General features: G+C 45.0%; 1 protein-coding gene across 1 annotated transcript in view; it reads left to right on the top strand.

Annotated features, from left to right (window-relative positions):
• The window catches only part of LOC124553603 (BRCA1-associated RING domain protein 1-like), a 40,854-nt gene that overhangs the window by 5,207 nt on the left and 16,862 nt on the right, over positions 1 to 18,785 (top strand). The window contains exon 2 of the mRNA XM_047127458.1: positions 11,557 to 12,133. Coding sequence (XP_046983414.1) covers positions 11,568 to 12,133 — 566 coding nt within the window. The 5' untranslated portion in view covers positions 11,557 to 11,567. The remainder of the gene's footprint in view (positions 1 to 11,556; positions 12,134 to 18,785) is intronic.

Genomic DNA, 18,785 nt, shown 5'->3' with positions numbered 1-18,785 from the left:
GCGCGAAATTTCAACCCTAAGGGGGTGAAATTGGGATGAAGGATTTTTGAGAAATGTCTCTATTAAGGTAATTTTGGAGCTAGAACTACAAAAACTAGTGTTTGCTTTCTCAGTCAGAAAATAAAAAAATAAGAGTTTGAGTGTTTCTGGAAATTCAACCCCTAAGGGAGTGGAATAGGGGATGAAAATTTTTAAGAAAATATTTCGTTGCATTAAAAAGTTTCAAAGCTGCATTTATGAAAGTTGCTGTTTCACCTCTGGGTTTGGTATAAAGAAATATTTGTCACGGTATGGAACTTGCTATGGAAATATCTGCAGAGCAACGCAGAAGGCACGATAAAGAAAAACTCTGGACTCCAGCTACCGGCATCGCATTTTGGTCAAAACTACGTTCGGAAGAGACCATGCTTACACGGCCTTAATTAGCGTGAAAACCTGTAACGGTGTTGCAGTTTGTGCAAAACGTAAAAATCTGATTAAGTTAGAACAAAAAGGTTTCTGCCGGCCGTACAGACCACGCGATCGAAGCGGCAGTCCTTTCTGGACTGCAGTTACGAACCAATCAGGCGAGAACCGAACCAGGAGCTCAGACGTCGAAACACGATTAATACCACGAGAGAGAAAGTCGGTCGTCATAAAACCAGGAGAACAGTTTGTGCCGAACATGCGTGTAAAAGTCGACGGTTTGCGAAACTGTTAGCGCATTGAACAACTTTGCGTTACCCACTGTGATGATAGGTGCTACCGATGTCAAACATGAAAATGTTCAGAAGTACTCGTTTTCTGTTACAGTAAGTTATCTGTGGAAAGCTCTTAATGTTTCCTGTAGGAAGAATCAGTAATTTTACAGGATCGCACTCCCTTGCCTCTAGCGCAGTGTACTGCTGCGCCTATTTTAAATAAGCTACCACAAGAATTCAAACATCTTAGCAGTAATCCAAACGCTTCCCAATCGAAACTGAAGAGTTTTCTCATGGTTGAGTCCTTCGATTCTGCCGCGGGGTTCGTTGAAAAAATTCAGCTGATTCGTGTGTTACGTTGTTGTTTGCGTTTACATAATCTTATGGCGTGCCTTTTTTGGGGTTCATAAACATTTTATTTTATCTGTTGGTCGGAAACCTTACACACATTCTCACAATAGGTCTAGACTGTAGAGTGACTCACACTACAGAACAGTAGAAACGTAAGACCAAAATGATGAAAGTACTCACAGTCCGTCAGTTGACTCCCTTGCAAACCTTCCAGTGTTTCAGATACATATGCAGCTTGTCTTGGTGTTACCACACGTAAACACGACCAGTCCTGCACATTTGTTTTTTGTCCTTTTTTTAGTCCAAAGTGAGTTTGTGAAAACGTGTCTTCACATTTTTGAGGAAATAAAATTACTATTTCCGCTGGATGGGCAACTAGTTTAAATGTTAAGTCATTTTCTATTACTTTCAAAAATTACATTTTCATTAAAACTTAATCTCCCTTTGTACTGGTTAAAGAAATCTACGCCAATTGGCATTTTTATACATAGATCAGGGATTCTAAGGAAGTCATGGAGTACACCATTTATTTTTACTCGTAAAAGAACTTCCTGTTTAACAAGTTTTTAACTTTTCCTGTAGCTACAATTATCTGCAGCCCCGTTATTGGCATTATTACAACTTCATTTCTGTTTGGCAACGATCCTAACAAACTTTTTACCCACAGCACGTAAACCACTGCCACTATCTGCCAAACACTGCACTTCTTCGTTACACACTTGCAGACTGGTTACTGGCTGGCTCAACACCTTCCCTTCATTGCTGGTGTCAGAAGCCTGCTCCAAAAAATCGTTCACAACCTCTTCTATCGAAATCTTCCCTGTTTCCAGAAATTACACAGATTTTTGCAGAATTACCCACATCACTTTTCTCCCCCATACTATTTATTCTGTCCACTAGTGACAGCTCAAAAATTTTTTCCAGCGTTTCGCCATTCTCAGTTTTCTCCCCCTCCCCCCCAAATATCTCTCTCTCTCTCTCTCTATCTCTCTCTCTCTCTCTCTCTCTCTCTCTCTCTCTCTCTCTCTCTCTCTCTCTCTCTCTCTTTTTCAGGATTAGTTGGCTGACTGCCATTTTGGTCACCATTATCCTGCCTCTCCCTTATAGCCTCACAAATGTCATTTATAGACAATAGTATTTCTTCTATACTGACATCACCAATCTCTTGTAATTCTGCAGCTTCTGTACTTATTCCTTCCCCAGAACATGACTAGACTTCAACTTGGTTGCTAAGGACATTCTCCGCTAATTCATCACCCGTTTCGTCTGCAATACAGTGCTTATTTTATGTCTGTCCAAAAAATCTCCTAGACCTCCGTTAAATGTACAGATGTGTGTATATAGCTCGTTTCGTCTGTTCTTCTGCTCCTCACACACAGTCCCTGTCTGTTCAGTTTTAACACGTACCAAGGGTTTCGCTAGCGGGTTCAAATTACTACTTCCCATCTTGTAAACGGTAGCCCTTTCACAGACGGCATTTAGTTTAACGGATTCTGTACCATTTCTTAAGTTTACCACCATTTGCTGTCACCTTGGCGCATCATCATCCTCTCGCACCGGAGAATACGGCCGATAATTGTGCACCTGCTCCCCATTATTTCGTCTATCATTTGTTGGCTAGCGCCACCTCCCGCTGTTTCTGGGGTACACACCAATTCTGTTAACGTTTACATTCTGCCGCGGTTCTGCATTATTTGGTGGTCTGATGTTACGATTTGCATGCTCCTCCTCATGGAACAACTTGTCAACTCTCTCCAAATAGCAATGAATTTATAAACGTCATCCCTAGGAGCTGCAATAATCTTGTTTCGCCAGTTCATGGGCAATTTATCTTCCAGGCCCATAAAAATTTCTTCTGTCTCGGCTTAAATATGAAAAGTTTGTCGTCCACTTTAACGCAAACTTTCTTAAGCTTTCCTTCCTGGGATTAAACGTTTCCCTAGCCCAGAAGCTATTTAGCAACTCGCGCGCGCGACTGTACAGGGTGAGTTACCTAACGTTACCGCTGGATATATTTCGTAAACCACATCAAATACTGACGAACCGATTCCACAGACCGAACGTGAGGAGAGGGGCCAGTGTAACTGTTTAATACAAACCATACAAAAATGCACGGAAGTATGTTTTTTAACACAAACCTACGTTTTTTTAAATGGAACCACGTTGGTTTTGTTAGCACATCTGAACATATAAACAAATACGTAATCAGTGCCGTTTGTTCCATTGTAAAATGTTAATTACATCCGGAGATATTGTAACCCAAAGTTGACGCTTGAAACATTGTCCTCACTTCATTGCAGGGGTCCAAACAGCTGCAACATACATCGCTTTTCTACAGAATGATCTGCCAACGTTCTTCGAAAATGTCCCACTGGAAACGCGTCTACGTATGTGGTATCAGCATGATGGTGCACCTGCACATTCTGCAATTAACACTAGGCTGACCCTTAACAGGATGTTCGACGGGCGTTTCATAGGACGTGGAGGACGCATAAATTGGCCAGCCCGTTCTCCTGATCTTACACCTCTGGACTTCCCCCCCCGGGGGCTCCACAACTCTTTTGTGGATACATGCGTAGCGAGCACGGGACCTCGAGCTAATGTGGCCCTCGTTCCTTTCTGGGCTGCATACCCTCCCTTTCCGCATCCTTCCCCGTCCCCCATCTTCGCCCCCCCCCCCTCACCCCTGGCTCTTTCCTTCCCTTTCTCCCCCTCTGGGAGTATGGTTTGTGCCTACGTCCGGAGACGGACGCTCGAAACTGTTACAACTTCCTTGCTTTCTACACTTGCAAGTCTTCATCCTTCCTCTGTCCTTCTCTTTTCCTTCCCTCTTCTCTTTGCCCTTTTCTCCGCTGCAGCGTTTGAGACCCCTCTTCTTTCCTTTCCCTTTCTCGTTTTTCCTCCCTGTGCGTGTCTGAAAGCCGACCCACGCACTTCCATGCGTAGCCGGTGACGGGGTAACGCGTAATTCCCCACCCCGGGTAGACAGGTAGGACACGTACGTACCCCCTGGTAACGGCCAGGCACAGGGAGGGGTGATTACCCGAGCTGATACCTTCCGAAAGTGTCGATTGGTCCCTCTGTCCGTTTGTCGGGAGGTGTGACCTGAGGTGTGAACAATCACCTAAGGCGGGAGTGCCCTCAGAGAGGGCCCCCACAAGGGAGGAGCGCGCCATCGGAGACGCCGGTAATCGTGGGGGATTCTTCCGCAATGGTTTCCTCACCTTCCATTATGTCTGCTCACAAACGTAAGTTCACTGTCTCAGCCACAGACAGTTCTTCAATCGTTGCCACAGTTCCTTGTTGTTTCTCGGTCTGACGAAGGTCACGACTTCTCCACGGTCAACCCTTTCATTATTCAGAAAGGTGTCGACTTGCAGGTCCTGTAAAGTCTTGTTCCAGATTACGGAATGACACCCTGTTGTTAGAAACGGTCAGTGCCCTCCAGGCACAAAAATTGCTGCGTACCTCACTACTACGCACATTCCCTGTCCGGGTGGAACTGCACTGTACTTTAAATTCCTCGCGTGGAGTCGTTTATACACGCTCCCTCGATGGATTGTCTGATGAAGAAATTCAGCACTACCTGTCTGACCAGGGCGTAACGGCTGTTCATAGGGTTATGAAAAGGATTGACACGAACATCATTCCAACCCGCACTGTCTTCTTGACATTTGACAAAGTTCAACTGCCATTGAAAATCAAAGCAGGCTATGAGATAATTTCCGTTCGCCCTTACGTCCCAAACACTACGCGTTGCTATCGGTGTCAGCGGTTCAATCACACCAGCCAGTCCTGTTCCAATCCGGCCAAATGTTTTACATGTGGCAAGAATGCCCATGAGGGTGCTTGTCGACCTCCATCCCCTCGCTGCATCAACTGTATGGGTGACCACGCTGCTTCCTCTCGAGATTGCCCCGTTTTTAAGGCCGAAAAGCTCATCCAGGAAATAAGAGTAAAGGAAAAGGTGTCGACCTTTGCTGCTCGAAAATTATTTGCCAGTCGACAGCCCACCATGCATCAGACAGGAAAATACAGCACTGTCCTTGCTTCTCCTCGGCCAACAAAGGAGGCGGCCATGCAGACTTCCGACCTCACCTTTATGCCATGGTCGTCAGATCGGCCAGCGCAAAGATCACCCATTCAACCTCACCACTTTCGCCTGCCCACTCTACGGTTCACCCTTCATCGGGTTCTGCTAAATCTCGAGCCCAAAAGTCAGACACCAAGTCTTCCAAAAAAGAGCATACTCGTGAAGAGTTTTTACGTACCGCAACTTCCCAACCATCGGTTCCTCCTACATCTAAACATCATACTTCCAAGAAGGCTACAAAGAAACAGTTCCTCTCCTTCTCCGCCAAGGCGTGTCCCATCTACAGCACCACCTGGCGGAAATCGCCCTCGGCCGTCTTCTGTGTCGCCGAGGCGCACTGCTGGTGGCCGGTCAACTGGCCGATCGCTGGTGGCAGGAGCTGCTCCTGACCAACCTCTGGATCAGGATCTTCTGCCTTCGGCTGAATGCCATTCCATGCTGTCTGTCGCAAGCTCTGAGCAGTCGTTGAGTTGACAGCACCCTTGGTCACATTCCTCCATTTTCTGTTCACCCTATGTCCATTATCCACTGGAATATCCGCGGCATTCGAGCCAATCGGGATGAATTGTCGATCCTCTTACGATCCTACTCGCCGGTCATCTTCTGTCTTCAGGAAACAAAGCTGCGTCCCCATGACCGCTTTGTTCTCCCTCATTTTCAGTCGGTCCGATATGACCTCCCCTCTGTTGAAGGCACTCCAGGCCATGGAGGACTCATGATTCTTCTCCATGATACTCTCCATTATCACCCAATCCCATTAAACAGTTCCATCCAAGCTGTCGCCGTCCGTCTTTCCCTTTCTGGATACACGTTCTGTCTTTGTGCTGTATACATTCCATCGTCCACACCAATGGCACGAGCTGATCTCCTTCATCTTCTTGGTCAGCTTCCACCCCCCCAATTTGCTGGTTGGGGACTTCAATGCCCACCACCCGCTTTGGGGATCTCCACATCCTTGTCCACGTGACTCACTATTGCTAGACGTCTTCCACCAAGCGAATCTAGTTTGCCTCAACACTGGGGTCCCCACATTTTTGTCTGCCTCCACGACAAATTTATCTCATTTGGACTTTGCGGCCGGTACTGTTCCGCTAGCTCGGCGCTTCGAATGGTTCACCCTTGATGACACACACTCGAGTGACCACTTTCCATGTGTCCTTAGACTGCAGCCTCAACTGCCATATATGCGCTCGCGACGCTGGAAGTTTGCCCAAGCCGATTGGACACTTTTTGCGTCTCTAGCGACATTCGATGACCGTCGCTTTCCCAGCGTCGACGATGAGGTCACACATATTACCGACGTTATTCTTACAGCTGCGGAACGTTCAATACCACGCACCTCCGAATTGCCCCGGCGCCCCCCAGTTCCTTGGTGGAACGAGGCATGCCGTGACACAATACGTGAGCGGCGACGTGCTCTTCGCATTTTCCGTCACCATCCTACTTTGGCCAACTGTATCCGCTATAAGCAGCTCCGTGCGCGATGCCGTCGTGTCATCCGCGATAGCAAGAAGGCAAGCTGGAAATTCTTTATTGGCTCATTTAACACCTTCACTCCCTCCTCGGAAGTTTGGAGTCGCCTTCGACGGTTCTCAGGCGCGCCTAGTTTCTCCCCGGTCTCTGGGCTCACTGTCGCACATGACACATTAGTGGACCCCGTCGCAATTTCTAACTCGTTAGGTCAGCACTTTGCTGAGATTTCGAGCTCTTCAAATTACCCGCCAGCGTTTCTCCCGAAGAAACGTGCAGCGGAAGTGCGACCTTTTGCTTTCTCCTCTCAAAATCGCGAAAGCTACAATACTGTTTTCTCCTTGCGGGAACTGCAACATGCACTCTCTTCTTCTCGCTCCTCCGCCCCAGGACCGGATGGTATCCACGTCCAAATGTTGCTGCATTTATCAACTCATAGTCTGCATTACCTCCTTCGCCTTTATAATCGAATTTGGACTGACAGTACTTTTCCCAGACGATGGCGGGACGCTATCGTCGTTCCTGTTCGGAAACCTGGAAAGGACTAACATCTCTCCTCTAGCTATCGCCCCATTTCTCTCACGAGTAGTGTCTGTAAGGTTTTGGAGCGTATGGTGAATTACTATTTAGCTTGGTGGCTGGAATCCCGCAGTCTTTTAACACCTGCCCAATGCGGATTCCGAAAGCATCGTTCTGCAGTTGACCATCTTGTTGCTCTCTCCACTTACATCATGAACAATTTTCTCCGGAAACGCCAAACAGTTTTTTGATCTGGAGAGAGCATACGATACCTGTTGGAGGACAGGCATCCTCCGCACACTGTTCTCTTGGGGCTTTCGAGGTCGGCTGCCCCTTTTTCTTCGCGAATTTATGGCAGAGCGCACATTTAGGGTGCGGGTGAACACTACTCTCTCCCGTACTTTCTCCCAAGAAAACGGGGTACCCCAGGGCTCCGTGCTGAGCGTTGTACTGTTTGCCATTGCCATCAATCCAATTATGGATTGTCTCCTTCCTGATGTCTCGGGCTCCCTCTTTGTGGACGATTCTGCGATCTACTACAGCTCTCAACGGACCAGCCTTCTTGAACGACGTCTTCAAGGATGTCTCGATCGCCTCCACTCTTGGAGCATCGAAACCGGCTTCCGTTTTTCTCCCAGTAAGACTGTTTGTGTTAATTTTTGGCGACGAAAGAAGTTTCTCCCACCCTCCTTACATCTAGGACCTGTCAATCTTCCGTATTCAGACGTCGCTAAATTCTTGGGTCTTATGTTTGGCAGAAAACTGTGCTGGTCCTCCGACGTTTCCTATCTTTCGGCTCGCTGTCTGCGATCCCTCAACACCCTCCGTGTCCTGAATGGTACCTCCTGGGGAGCGGACCGAGTGGTCCTTCTCCGCCTCTATCGCGCCTTAGTGCGCTCGAAATTGGACTATGGAAGCATAGTCTACCCCTCTGCTCGGCCGTCTATTCTTCGGCGTCTCGACTCTATCCACCACCGTGGATTACGTTTAGTGTCTGGAGCTTTTTACACCAGCCCTGTGGAAAGCCTTTATGCTGGGACTGCTGAACCTCCGCTGTCCAATCGGCGAGCAGTCCTTCTGAGTCGTTATGCTAGCCATCTGTCTTCCATGCCTGCTAATCCGGCCCATGGCCTTTTTCTCGACGCCTCCTTTGATGTAGGGTATGTAGGCCGCCCCTCTTCCCTACTACCACCGGGAGTCCGCTTCCGTCAACTGCTTCATTCTCTTTCCTTCCGCTTTCCTAAAACCTTCTTGACAACTTGGGGTACAGCACCGCCTTGGCTCCATCCCCGGATCTGCCTGCTCCGTGTCGATTTCCCAAGGATGGTACCCCTTCACTTGTGTATCGTCGGGCATTTGCTGCTCTATGTGCACAAATGACGGACGCCACATTTATTTACACCGACGGCTCGAAAACATCGTTAGGTGTAGGGAGTGCCTATATTGTTGGCGACACCCCAAATCACTTTCGGCTTCCTGACCCAGTGTTCGGTTTATACTGCGGAGCTTTACGCTGTTCTTCAGGCTGTCCACTACATCCGCCGCCATCAGCGGATACAATACGTTATCTGCTCAGATTCTCTCAGCTCTCTCCTCAGTCTCCAAGCTCTTTACCCTGTGCACCCTCTGGTCCACCGGATTCAGGACTGTCTGCGCTTGCTCCACCTGGGGGGCGTCTCAGTGGCGTTCCTCTGGCTCCCGGGACACGCTGGTATCTGTGGAAATGAGGCGGCCGATATAGCAGCCAAGGCTGCAGTCTCTCTTCCTCGGCCAGCTCTTCAGTCTCTTCCGTTTACCGATGTACGGAGCGGTTTATGTCGCCAAGTTACTCATTTATGGCATGCGCATTGGTCAACACTTCCCCACAATAAATTGCGGGAAGTGAAAGCCGTTCCTTGCGCTTGGACCTCTTCCTCCCGAACGCGTCGTCGGGAGGAGGTAATTTTAGCCCGACTCCGGATAGGGCACTGTCTTTTTAGTCATCGACATCTTTTAAGCGGTGATCCTCCCCCACTCTGTCCCCACTGCTCTCAGCTGTGGACGGTCAGACACCTTTTAATTGAAAGCCCCTATTTTAATCCGTTACGCTCCCGTCTACAGCTATCGCCTGATCTATCGTCGATTTTAGCAGATGACACGCGCTCAGCTGACCGCGTTCTACAGTTTATTAGAGACAGTGAAATGACGTCAGTCATTTGAAGTTTTTTTTTGGGGGACAACCAACCCCTTTCTATAGTGGACTTTTAAGCATTCCTTCTGCCTTTAGTTTCTCAAATTTTCTGACCTTGTTTCCATTGCTGCTGATTTTAAATTTCGTTTTTTTGCTGTTTTCTACGTCACGGGCTGGGAGCTAATGACCATAGAAGTTTTGCGCCCTAAAACCACAAACAAAAAAACAAAAATGCTTCATTCTCTTTCCTTCCGCTTTCCTAAAACCTTCTTGACAACTTGGGGTACAGCACCGCCTTGGCTCCATCCCCGGATCTGCCTGCTCCGTGTCGATTTCCCAAGGATGGTACCCCTTCACTTGTGTATCGTCGGGCATTTGCTGCTCTATGTGCACAAATGACGGACGCCACATTTATTTACACCGACGGCTCGAAAACATCGTTAGGTGTAGGGAGTGCCTATATTGTTGGCGACACCCCAAATCACTTTCGGCTTCCTGACCAGTGTTCGGTTTATACTGCGGAGCTTTACGCTGTTCTTCAGGCTGTCCACTACATCCGCCGCCATCAGCGGATACAATACGTTATCTGCTCAGATTCTCTCAGCTCTCTCGTCAGTCTCCAAGCTCTTTATCCTGTGCACCCTCTGGTCCACCGGATTCAGGACTGTCTGCGCTTGCTCCACCTGGGGGGCGTCTCGGTGGCGTTCCTCTGGCTCCCGGGACACGTTGGTATCAGCGGAAATGAGGCAGCCGATATTGCAGCCAAGGCTGCAGTCTCTCTTCTTCGGCCAGCTATTCAATCGATTCCCTTCGCCGATCTACGGAGCGTTTTATGTCGTCGTGTTGTTCATTTATGGCACACGCATTGGTCGACACTTACCCATAATAAATTGCGGGACGTGAAAGCTCTTCCTTGTGCTCGGACCTCTTCCTCCCGAACGCGTCGTCGGGAGGAGGTAATTTTAACTAGACTCCGGATAGGGCACTGTCTTTTTAGCCATCGGCATCTTTTAAGCGGCGATCCTCCCCCACTCTGTCCCCACTGCTCTCAGCTGTGGACGGTAAGACACCTTTTAATTGAGTGCCCCTATTTTAATCTGCTACGCTCCCGTCTACAGCTATCGCCTGATATATCGTCGATTTTAGCAGATGACACGCGCTCAGCCGACCGCGTTCTCAAGTTTATTAGTGCCAGTGAAATGACGTCAGTCATTTGAAGCTTTTTTTTGGGGACAACCAACCCCGTTCTGTAGTGGATTTTTAAGCCTTCCTTTTGCTTTTAGTTTCTCCAATTTTATGACTTTCGTTCCCATTGCTGCTGGTTTTCAATTTCGGTTTTTTACTAAGTCACAGACCGGTTGCTAATGACCATAGCAGTTTTGCGCCCTAAAACCAAAACAAACAAAAAAAAACAAAAAAAAAAACCTCTGGACTTCTTTCTGTGGGGTACATTAAAGGAGAATGTGTACCGTGATGTGCCTACAACCCCAGAGGATATGAAACAATGTATTGTGGCAGCCTGCGGCAAAATCACACAGATGTACTGTGGCGATTACGACATTCATTACGCCAGAGATTGCAATTGTGTGCAGCAAAAGATGGCCAACACATTGAACATCTATTGGCCTGACATGTCGGAACACACTCTATTCCACTCCGCAATTGAAAACGGAAACCACGTGTATACGTGTACCTCACCCCTCGTGGTAATGTACATGTGCGTCAGTGAAAAAGACCAATAAAAAGGTGTTAGCATGTGGACGTAATGTGCTGTTCCAGTCTCTTCAGTACCTAAGGTCCATCACCGTTACCTTTGGATCCCTACGTAATTCGGTGCTCTGCGATACACACGATCGAACAGCGGAGGAGTGGTACTCAAGCGTCAAGTTTAGGTTACAATATCTCCGAATGTAATTAACATTTTAGAATGCAACAAACGGCACTGATTACGTATTTGTTTATATGTTCAGATGTGCTAACAAAACTAACGGGGTTCCATTTTTAAAAAATGTAGGTTTATGTTACAAAACATACTTCCGTGCATTTTTTTATGGTTTGTAGTAACCAATTACACTAGCCCCTCTCCTCACGTTCGGTCTGTGGAATCGATTCGTCAGTACTTGATGTGGTTTACGAAATATATCCAGCGGTAATGTTAGGTGACTCACCCTGTATTTATCAACTGTCGCTGGAGACAGGTGTGGCTGTCACTCGTAGTAGTATCGTCAGTCACCTGTATGCTGAAAGGGCTGCTCAGTGTTGCCATGTTTCAGAATCGTCCGCAATGGAAGCAGTTAAGGACATCACAGAGACGGTGGCTGTGGACCTGGGTGCACTCCTGGACGCCGGGGACGACGCCATGGTGATACTCGTGGCAGGTGACACTCGGCTGGTGGTGCACAGGGCCGTCCTCGCGGACAGGAGCCCTGTGTTCGCGGCCATGTTCGCCCACGACACCCTCGAGGCCTGCACTGGCGTCGTGAGGATTGCCGACATCAGTGGCCCGGTGCTGAGGCAGCTGGTCTCCTACCTGTACACCCAGCGGGCCCCCCAGCTGCCCGGCGTGGCCCCCCAGCTGCTGGCCGCAGCAGATAAGTACGGGGCGTCGGGGCTGAAGGCGGAGTGCGAGCGGCAGGTGGCCGCACAGCTGACCGTGGAGACCGCGGCGGCCGCAGCCGTCCTCGCAGTCCGCCACTCCTGCAGTGACCTCAGGCGAGCCGCCATCGAATTTATTAAGACCTGTCCCTTCGAGGTGATGGCCACTCAGGGGTGGGCAGATGCCGTGCGGAAGCAGCCGGAAGACTTGATCGAAGTGAGCCGGTTGCTGTACAATCCACCACCACAAACCAGGTAAGTGTGTTTCTCGGTTCTAGGTGTGTGTATTTCTAACTGTGTAATTTTTCCCACTGAATTTTCGTAGATGTGTGTCTGCTGTAAAATACACCATCATAGACTGTCATTTCACGATAGCTCACAATGCTATCATTACCCTCGTGTAGCAGTTCAGTGAACCCCTAAACTGAACAGAGTTCATTACCAGGTATGTTAGCTAGCAAAAGTCATCAAAGAGTCAGTTTGTAGGCATTATATTAAACTACATATATACAGAAAGTGGTTGTTTAGGTTTTAGCATCAACTGTCATGACAGAGGGTACACTCACTGTGTGAATAGAGCATGACCCAGACTGCTGTGGACACAAAGCTGTATTGCCCAGCACAGGCTCAGACGCAGTGATGGGTGTAGTTTGCAACTGGCAGCCTGTACTGGTTGCTATAGGCCTGTTCCAATAAAGTAGTCTCTAAAGTTGTCCATTGCTTCTGTGGCTGATGACAATGAGACACCTTTGAATAGTGCCACACTGCATAAAGATGATGACCGAGTAAGTCACTTACAGCCGACACCTCGAGAAAGGTAGTGTACTGCAGAATGATTAGAGGAGGGCGGCAACTTATCTACAATTTTATACTGCTGATGTTGACCTGTGGAATTTTCTTCGTGTAGTAAAGGAGACTATCGGAGTAATCACTATCCACACCTTAGTATTACAGCTTTGGCTCTTACGTAGTTGTCTGTCACTTTCTTTCCACGTGCAAGCCATATGCCAGTAACTGTTCCAAGATAATTCTTAGTTCTCTCCAAATCCAGACAGTACATGGAAGATGTTAATTGCTCTAAAGGCACATAATATAAAAGAATGCTCTGCTGTGAGGGCTTGTGTGGAAGATGTTCAGAAAACCAGGTGAAGTAAGCATCGGTACCCCAGTGGCTGACTGCTCACACCTCTTGCAGCCTGAGACCACCTCGCAGGATCACAGGCCAGACCTACCAGCAGTTCCAGCTGGTCCCATAAAATTGAGTCTTCCCACCTCATTTTGTTCGCCTCTGTACTCAGCATTACATAAAGCTCACGCAGTGCTTGGATACGTTCCCTTCTGTGACACACAGAATACAGTGCTTTACTGTGTATTCGATGAACAGGTGTCCACCCCTGTGTGTGTGTGTGTGTGTGTGTGTGTGTGTGTGTGTGTTTCAGTGGATCTATGGCTTTACTATAGCCACCCAGTGAACACTACAGGCTTCCATTCTCCTGTGGCACACCTTATGACATTATCTGTCCCATCCTATGTTGTTGCTGTTCCACCTCTGATAGTCTGTGACCATTAAAGTGTCTCTGCGACCAGAGTTACCATTTTTCTGCACCATCTTACAGTTACATATGTTCATACAAGTCTAATAGCCACTAACACTGATAAATGATCATTTATTTTTCATTTAGATTTTAATACTTATGTAGTATTTTATGTGCTATTTGACATATTGGAAATCTTGTGTTCGAGATGACACTGTGCATTCCCTGAACCAATTGTAATGAACATAGAGCCAGTGTTGTAAATCATTCAGTGTCTTTCTCTTTTATTCTATAATGATTAACATCAAAATTCATTGTTTAAGCAATAAACATATTACAATTGTTATATACATTCTTGAAAATTTAAAAAATTACATTAATCCAAACTCGTTATGCACGCTGTGGGAAATGACTCAAGCTCTTATGTTTGAAAATTTTTTTGTTAACGGTCATCTTTTTACTAACAGTAATCTTTGTGTACATTTTAAAAATTCTCTTGATGATGTATAATAGATTCTTGTCGTGATCTTCACCTAGTTCACTGCCTCATACTTCCCACATTATTGGGTGTCAGTTACAGACAGATATACAATGTTTGGTTCTGGAACTGCCTCTGTCTTTCACTGATTCCACTCGACCCCCCCCCCCCCACCCCAACCTCTCAAAATTATAGTGTCACACTCAAATTTTATACACCACAGGTGCCTATGATTTTAATAATAATTAAAATAAGATGTATAATCCCACATGTAAGCAGAATTATTTACTTCATACAGTGTCCACTTCACACTGTGAAGTGATACAGTGTTTTCCCATTTTTTGGGGAGGATGTCTCACTATCCCATGTTCATCCTACTCCCCCTTGTATCCATGCCAGCCCTTCTAGATAGACATCAGATTCTCACGGAATTTACCATTCATACCTACTGTATGTGGAGGACAAACTTAATTTTATTTCAGTAGCAAGTTCACAGCACAACTTACATCATCAATCACAAACATTGCTCATCACCCCCCACCCCCACCCCACTCACTCACACACACACACACACACACACACACACACACACACACACACACACACACACACACATGTACATACATATTAGTGTGTGTTTTTCTGTCACTGGGGAATGACACAGCTTACTTTAACTACCCCATGGTTTCATGTGTGCTTGCAAAGTGAGGATGCTCACCTGAAAAATACTTAAATTCCTGTCAACCGTATTTAATGAATGAAATTTAGATGAATGTGGTAATACTGTTATGACACATAACTGTTGCACAACCACAGCCTCTTTCTGTTGTCAAATCACGAGTTTCACCGTGCCTTACTGCCCGCTGTACTGATTTCCTTCTCCAGCTCAATTCAAAACACGCTGTCAACCATTTCGTTACTTGTACCTTTAAAAGACCAGTTTTTAAAACAGTCTTTGAACAATGTCTGATGATCAAAGTATCATATTAATTACAATACGAAATGTTTCACAATTAGACGAGTGTCGTGCCTGTCAAATTTATATGCGTGTGTTACCATGCTCGGAAGCAGCCAAATTTCCTGAACTGCATTCCACCTGGTTTGTATGCAGCCACATATCTTTCTTGCACTTTGTCTATTATCATCCATATGAAAACCAATACCACAGTAATGTAAATATCAGAAAGCCCGTTACCAGAGATGGTGGTCCTCAGTGCTTGTAAACTCAAGTTAATTACAATAAATGACATTTCAAAAAGCAAGATTCAGCTTCAAACTACATGCTTTTGTAATGGACTGGGATCCAGGACTCCAATCCGGTCACTACAGATCTTAACTATCACTTTAACCACATGTAACATCATATGCACTTTTTCAAACTTGATATGATGGGGCATAAAGTTTTGTTTTGGGCAGGGATTGTGAATGAAGCACAATAAAATGTTATAATTTTATGTATCCAAATTTTTCACCGCTAGAGGGATGATGAAACTGAAATGATTATACAACAAAGTATTCCCCTGCTGCGTTTCAAACCCAGCATATATCATGTTGTTTTCTAGCCACATATAGATACACAATGTCGGTTTATTTCACCACCAGTGAGATATGCTCATGTCTGAACTAGAAATTATGCGAGGAAAAGTTCTGTGCTGACTGGGAGTCTCAACCCTGTATATGCTATCACCACTGGCTACACACCTGTCAAATAATGGGAGTGGAATTTATAAATCTGAAATGATAGGATAAAATGTTCTCTGCCTGTTGCAGAGTCAAAATTGGCACCAATTGTTATTGTTGACGTTGCATGCACAAATGCTAAAAATCATAATTGCTTTCCACATATTACTTGCAGTGCGAATGCTACAACTTGAAATCACACAGTGAAAATTTTTGTACCCAGCCAGTATTTAAAACCAGACCTTCCCCTTTCATTGAAACCTGGATAACTATGGAATGTTGGGAACCCAACAAAACGATGGAACTGTATTGTCCGAAAAGTGTTCAAAATGGCAGAAAGAGATATCCGAGTTATATTCCCAGTTCAGCACCAACATTTTCAACATTGCAAGTTCAAATAAGTTTGCCATGACTTTACATGACAATTTTTTCAGGAATGAAATAAAATTTCTGGTGCGAGAAAGATTAATGGTGAGCTTCCACTAGCCTGACGTCTGCCTCTGTCATGGCCCAACATACACCGACTCTCCTCCAGCAGGTAGTGAAGGAGTGTCAGCTTTATTGTAGATTAGGAAGGAAAGTGGAACCTTATGTTGTTCAACAGAAGTCACCTGAGGCAAAGAGGATCTGTTAATACTAGTTAAGTGTTTGGCTGATCAGTGACTCGAAGACAGAGCTTAAGCAAATGAAGCTAGAACAATTTTAACAGACCACCAAACTACTTTCAATGCAGTGCCACTGTTTTGTTCCTCACTGGATGAGCGTTGCGTTTCCCTGGAGGTTCATTACAGCCTTTACAAAACATTCTTTTCCTTGTTAATCCATATCAATAGTCACTAGTTGCCTCAGCTACCTAATGTGTACTTTAGAGTTGTTTTTGTAATCACTGAAATAAAATCACATAATTGTCAGCTGCACTACTGGCATTATTGTAGGCTACAGAAATTTGTGCAGGAAGTGTTTTCTCCCACCTGAGCTGCTGTGATCTTGTAAGAGTTTGTTACACCAACACTAGATCGTACAAAATAAACTCAGCGACAAGTATCAATCAAACTTCCAGAATGTTCTCCAGGGATCATTTTCACATTTATAACTGCAGTAGTGTGGCATTGTTTCAAGGAACGCTAATTATTTTCTAGTTCTTTATTATTGTGATAGAGGCTTATAATTTTACTAAAAGAAGAGATGCATTTGATATATAAGGAAGTCAATCATAGGCAGTGACTGTTGTTTGAGAATGCATCCATTGTTATTCTTGAAGTGGCTTCCCATTATTATAATTTCAGAAGGAATTTATTTTTTACTTTGAAGTGGTATTAAGCTACTAAGCAGCCTTGTTTATCCAATATAATAGTTTTTTGAAGAGATCATTCATTATTATAATTTCTTCTGTTATTATTAACACCATCAATCTTGGTAAAGATGAGGCTTGTCTTCAGTAAATGTAGCTTATGTAGCACAGATAATCCCTCCATATAAATTCCATGTGGAGAAAGGAGGCCGAAAAATGTACCGTGCAAGTGCGTAAGAAAGTCCATAATTTTTCCTCATGTAGCATACTACATTGATGCATGTAGCCTAAAAGGACCACCCATAATTTAACTGAAACAGGTAGATTCACGCATAATATCATAGACTTTTGTCTGACGTGTTGTCATGCAGGTTGGAATAAGTATATTTATCAATCATAATTTTTTATTTGTAGCTATAAAGTATTCTTGGAGTGACTTATTGAATATTGTACACTTGAAGGTCATGAGGATTGTTGTTCAAACCTTCGAAAATGGTGCATGAAGTATTTTGTGCGTCACAGTATATTGATAATTTTTACTTATGGACCATCTGACAGCAACTGAATAAAACACAATTTTAGTGCCATACGCGTTTCGAGTTTATTTTGTGCAAGGCGTTATCAGTGGCCTGGAATATGTACATATGTTAGCTATTTAATTTTCATTTTTGTCACTGTGCCTATAGGTTATAAACAGTTCTGGTGGTTGGTATTTCCTATTAAGTAGTAATGTTTTGAACTGTACTTAAAGGTTGTGTGGACAATTTCTTACATATTACACTCCCATTGCATTTTTGGTGTTGTTCTTCTTATGAATTCCAATTTGCAGTTTTTTCCCACACTCCACAGCACTATGAACTGAAAGATTGTTTCAATGCAATGTTTCGGTTTCTGTTGCCGACTGTCAAATATTTTTACCAAAGATCGAATGTTATTGCCAAACTTTCGAGTGTAATTATTGAAGTATCTGTCATCTGTGTGTGTGTGTGTGTGTGTGTGTGTGTGTGTGTGTGTCTGTGTGTGTCTGTGTCTGTGTGTGTGTGTGTGTGTGTGTGTGTGTGTGTGTGTGTGTGTGTCTGTGTGTGTGTGTCTGTGTGTGTCTGTGTCTGTGTGTGTCTGTGTGTCTGTCTGTCTGTCTGTCTGTCTGTCTGTGTGTGTGTGGTATTTTTTTATTTTGTCTCTGCTTATGTGTGTTAGTTTATGTGTGTAGGTCATGGTGTACCATCTGGTTCTTTTCTGTGTGGTGTTGTCAGTGTGTGTTTGTTGAGTGTGTTTGTAAGTTTTCAGCTTGTGAGTCCTTTTGTATTCTGGAGATGTTTGTTTTGTTGTATTATTTTGTGCGTGTATGTGGTAAGTGTGTCAAAGAAATTACGTCAGGAAATAATTTTCTCATTTTCAGTTGGTTTGTTTTGATGCCAAATGTCATGAAATGTGACCAATTAGCCATCATGCGGCACTTTAATTCAATAGGAAATGTTGAAGAAGAAAGAAAGAAGTAATTAAGTGTCAAACATCCCATCGACTGCAAGACTATTAGAAACAAAGTAGAATCTACAGCTCTCAAACGTTAGAAAGGAGATAGTGCCATTTCAAAGGAAAGATCACAGTATTTGCATTGCTTAGTTTAAGAAAATAAAGGAAAACTTAAAACAGGATGGTTGGGTGGACATTTGAACTATTTGGCTTTACCTTCATAAAACAAAAATGTTTGGCCCTGACAAAAAAACGTAAAATCCAAGGCTAATGTGAGTCCTCAGAATGTAACAGTACACATCTGGTGTAATGAAGCTCTTTTGTGTTAAGAAATTCTTCCCACAGATATGTCCATAGTTATTAGCATCCATTGTATTCATGGTTGTCTGCAAAGATTTTCATTGTGTCATGTACATAAAACCAGAGGAGAAAAGCAATCTTGATTTTTAT

The sequence above is a fragment of the Schistocerca americana genome, chromosome 11 (genome assembly GCF_021461395.2).
Source record: "Schistocerca americana isolate TAMUIC-IGC-003095 chromosome 11, iqSchAmer2.1, whole genome shotgun sequence".
Classification (NCBI taxonomy): Eukaryota; Metazoa; Arthropoda; class Insecta; order Orthoptera; family Acrididae; genus Schistocerca; species Schistocerca americana.
The sequence above is the reverse complement of the archived record's forward strand: the minus strand, read 5'-3'. Positions and strand labels throughout refer to the sequence as shown.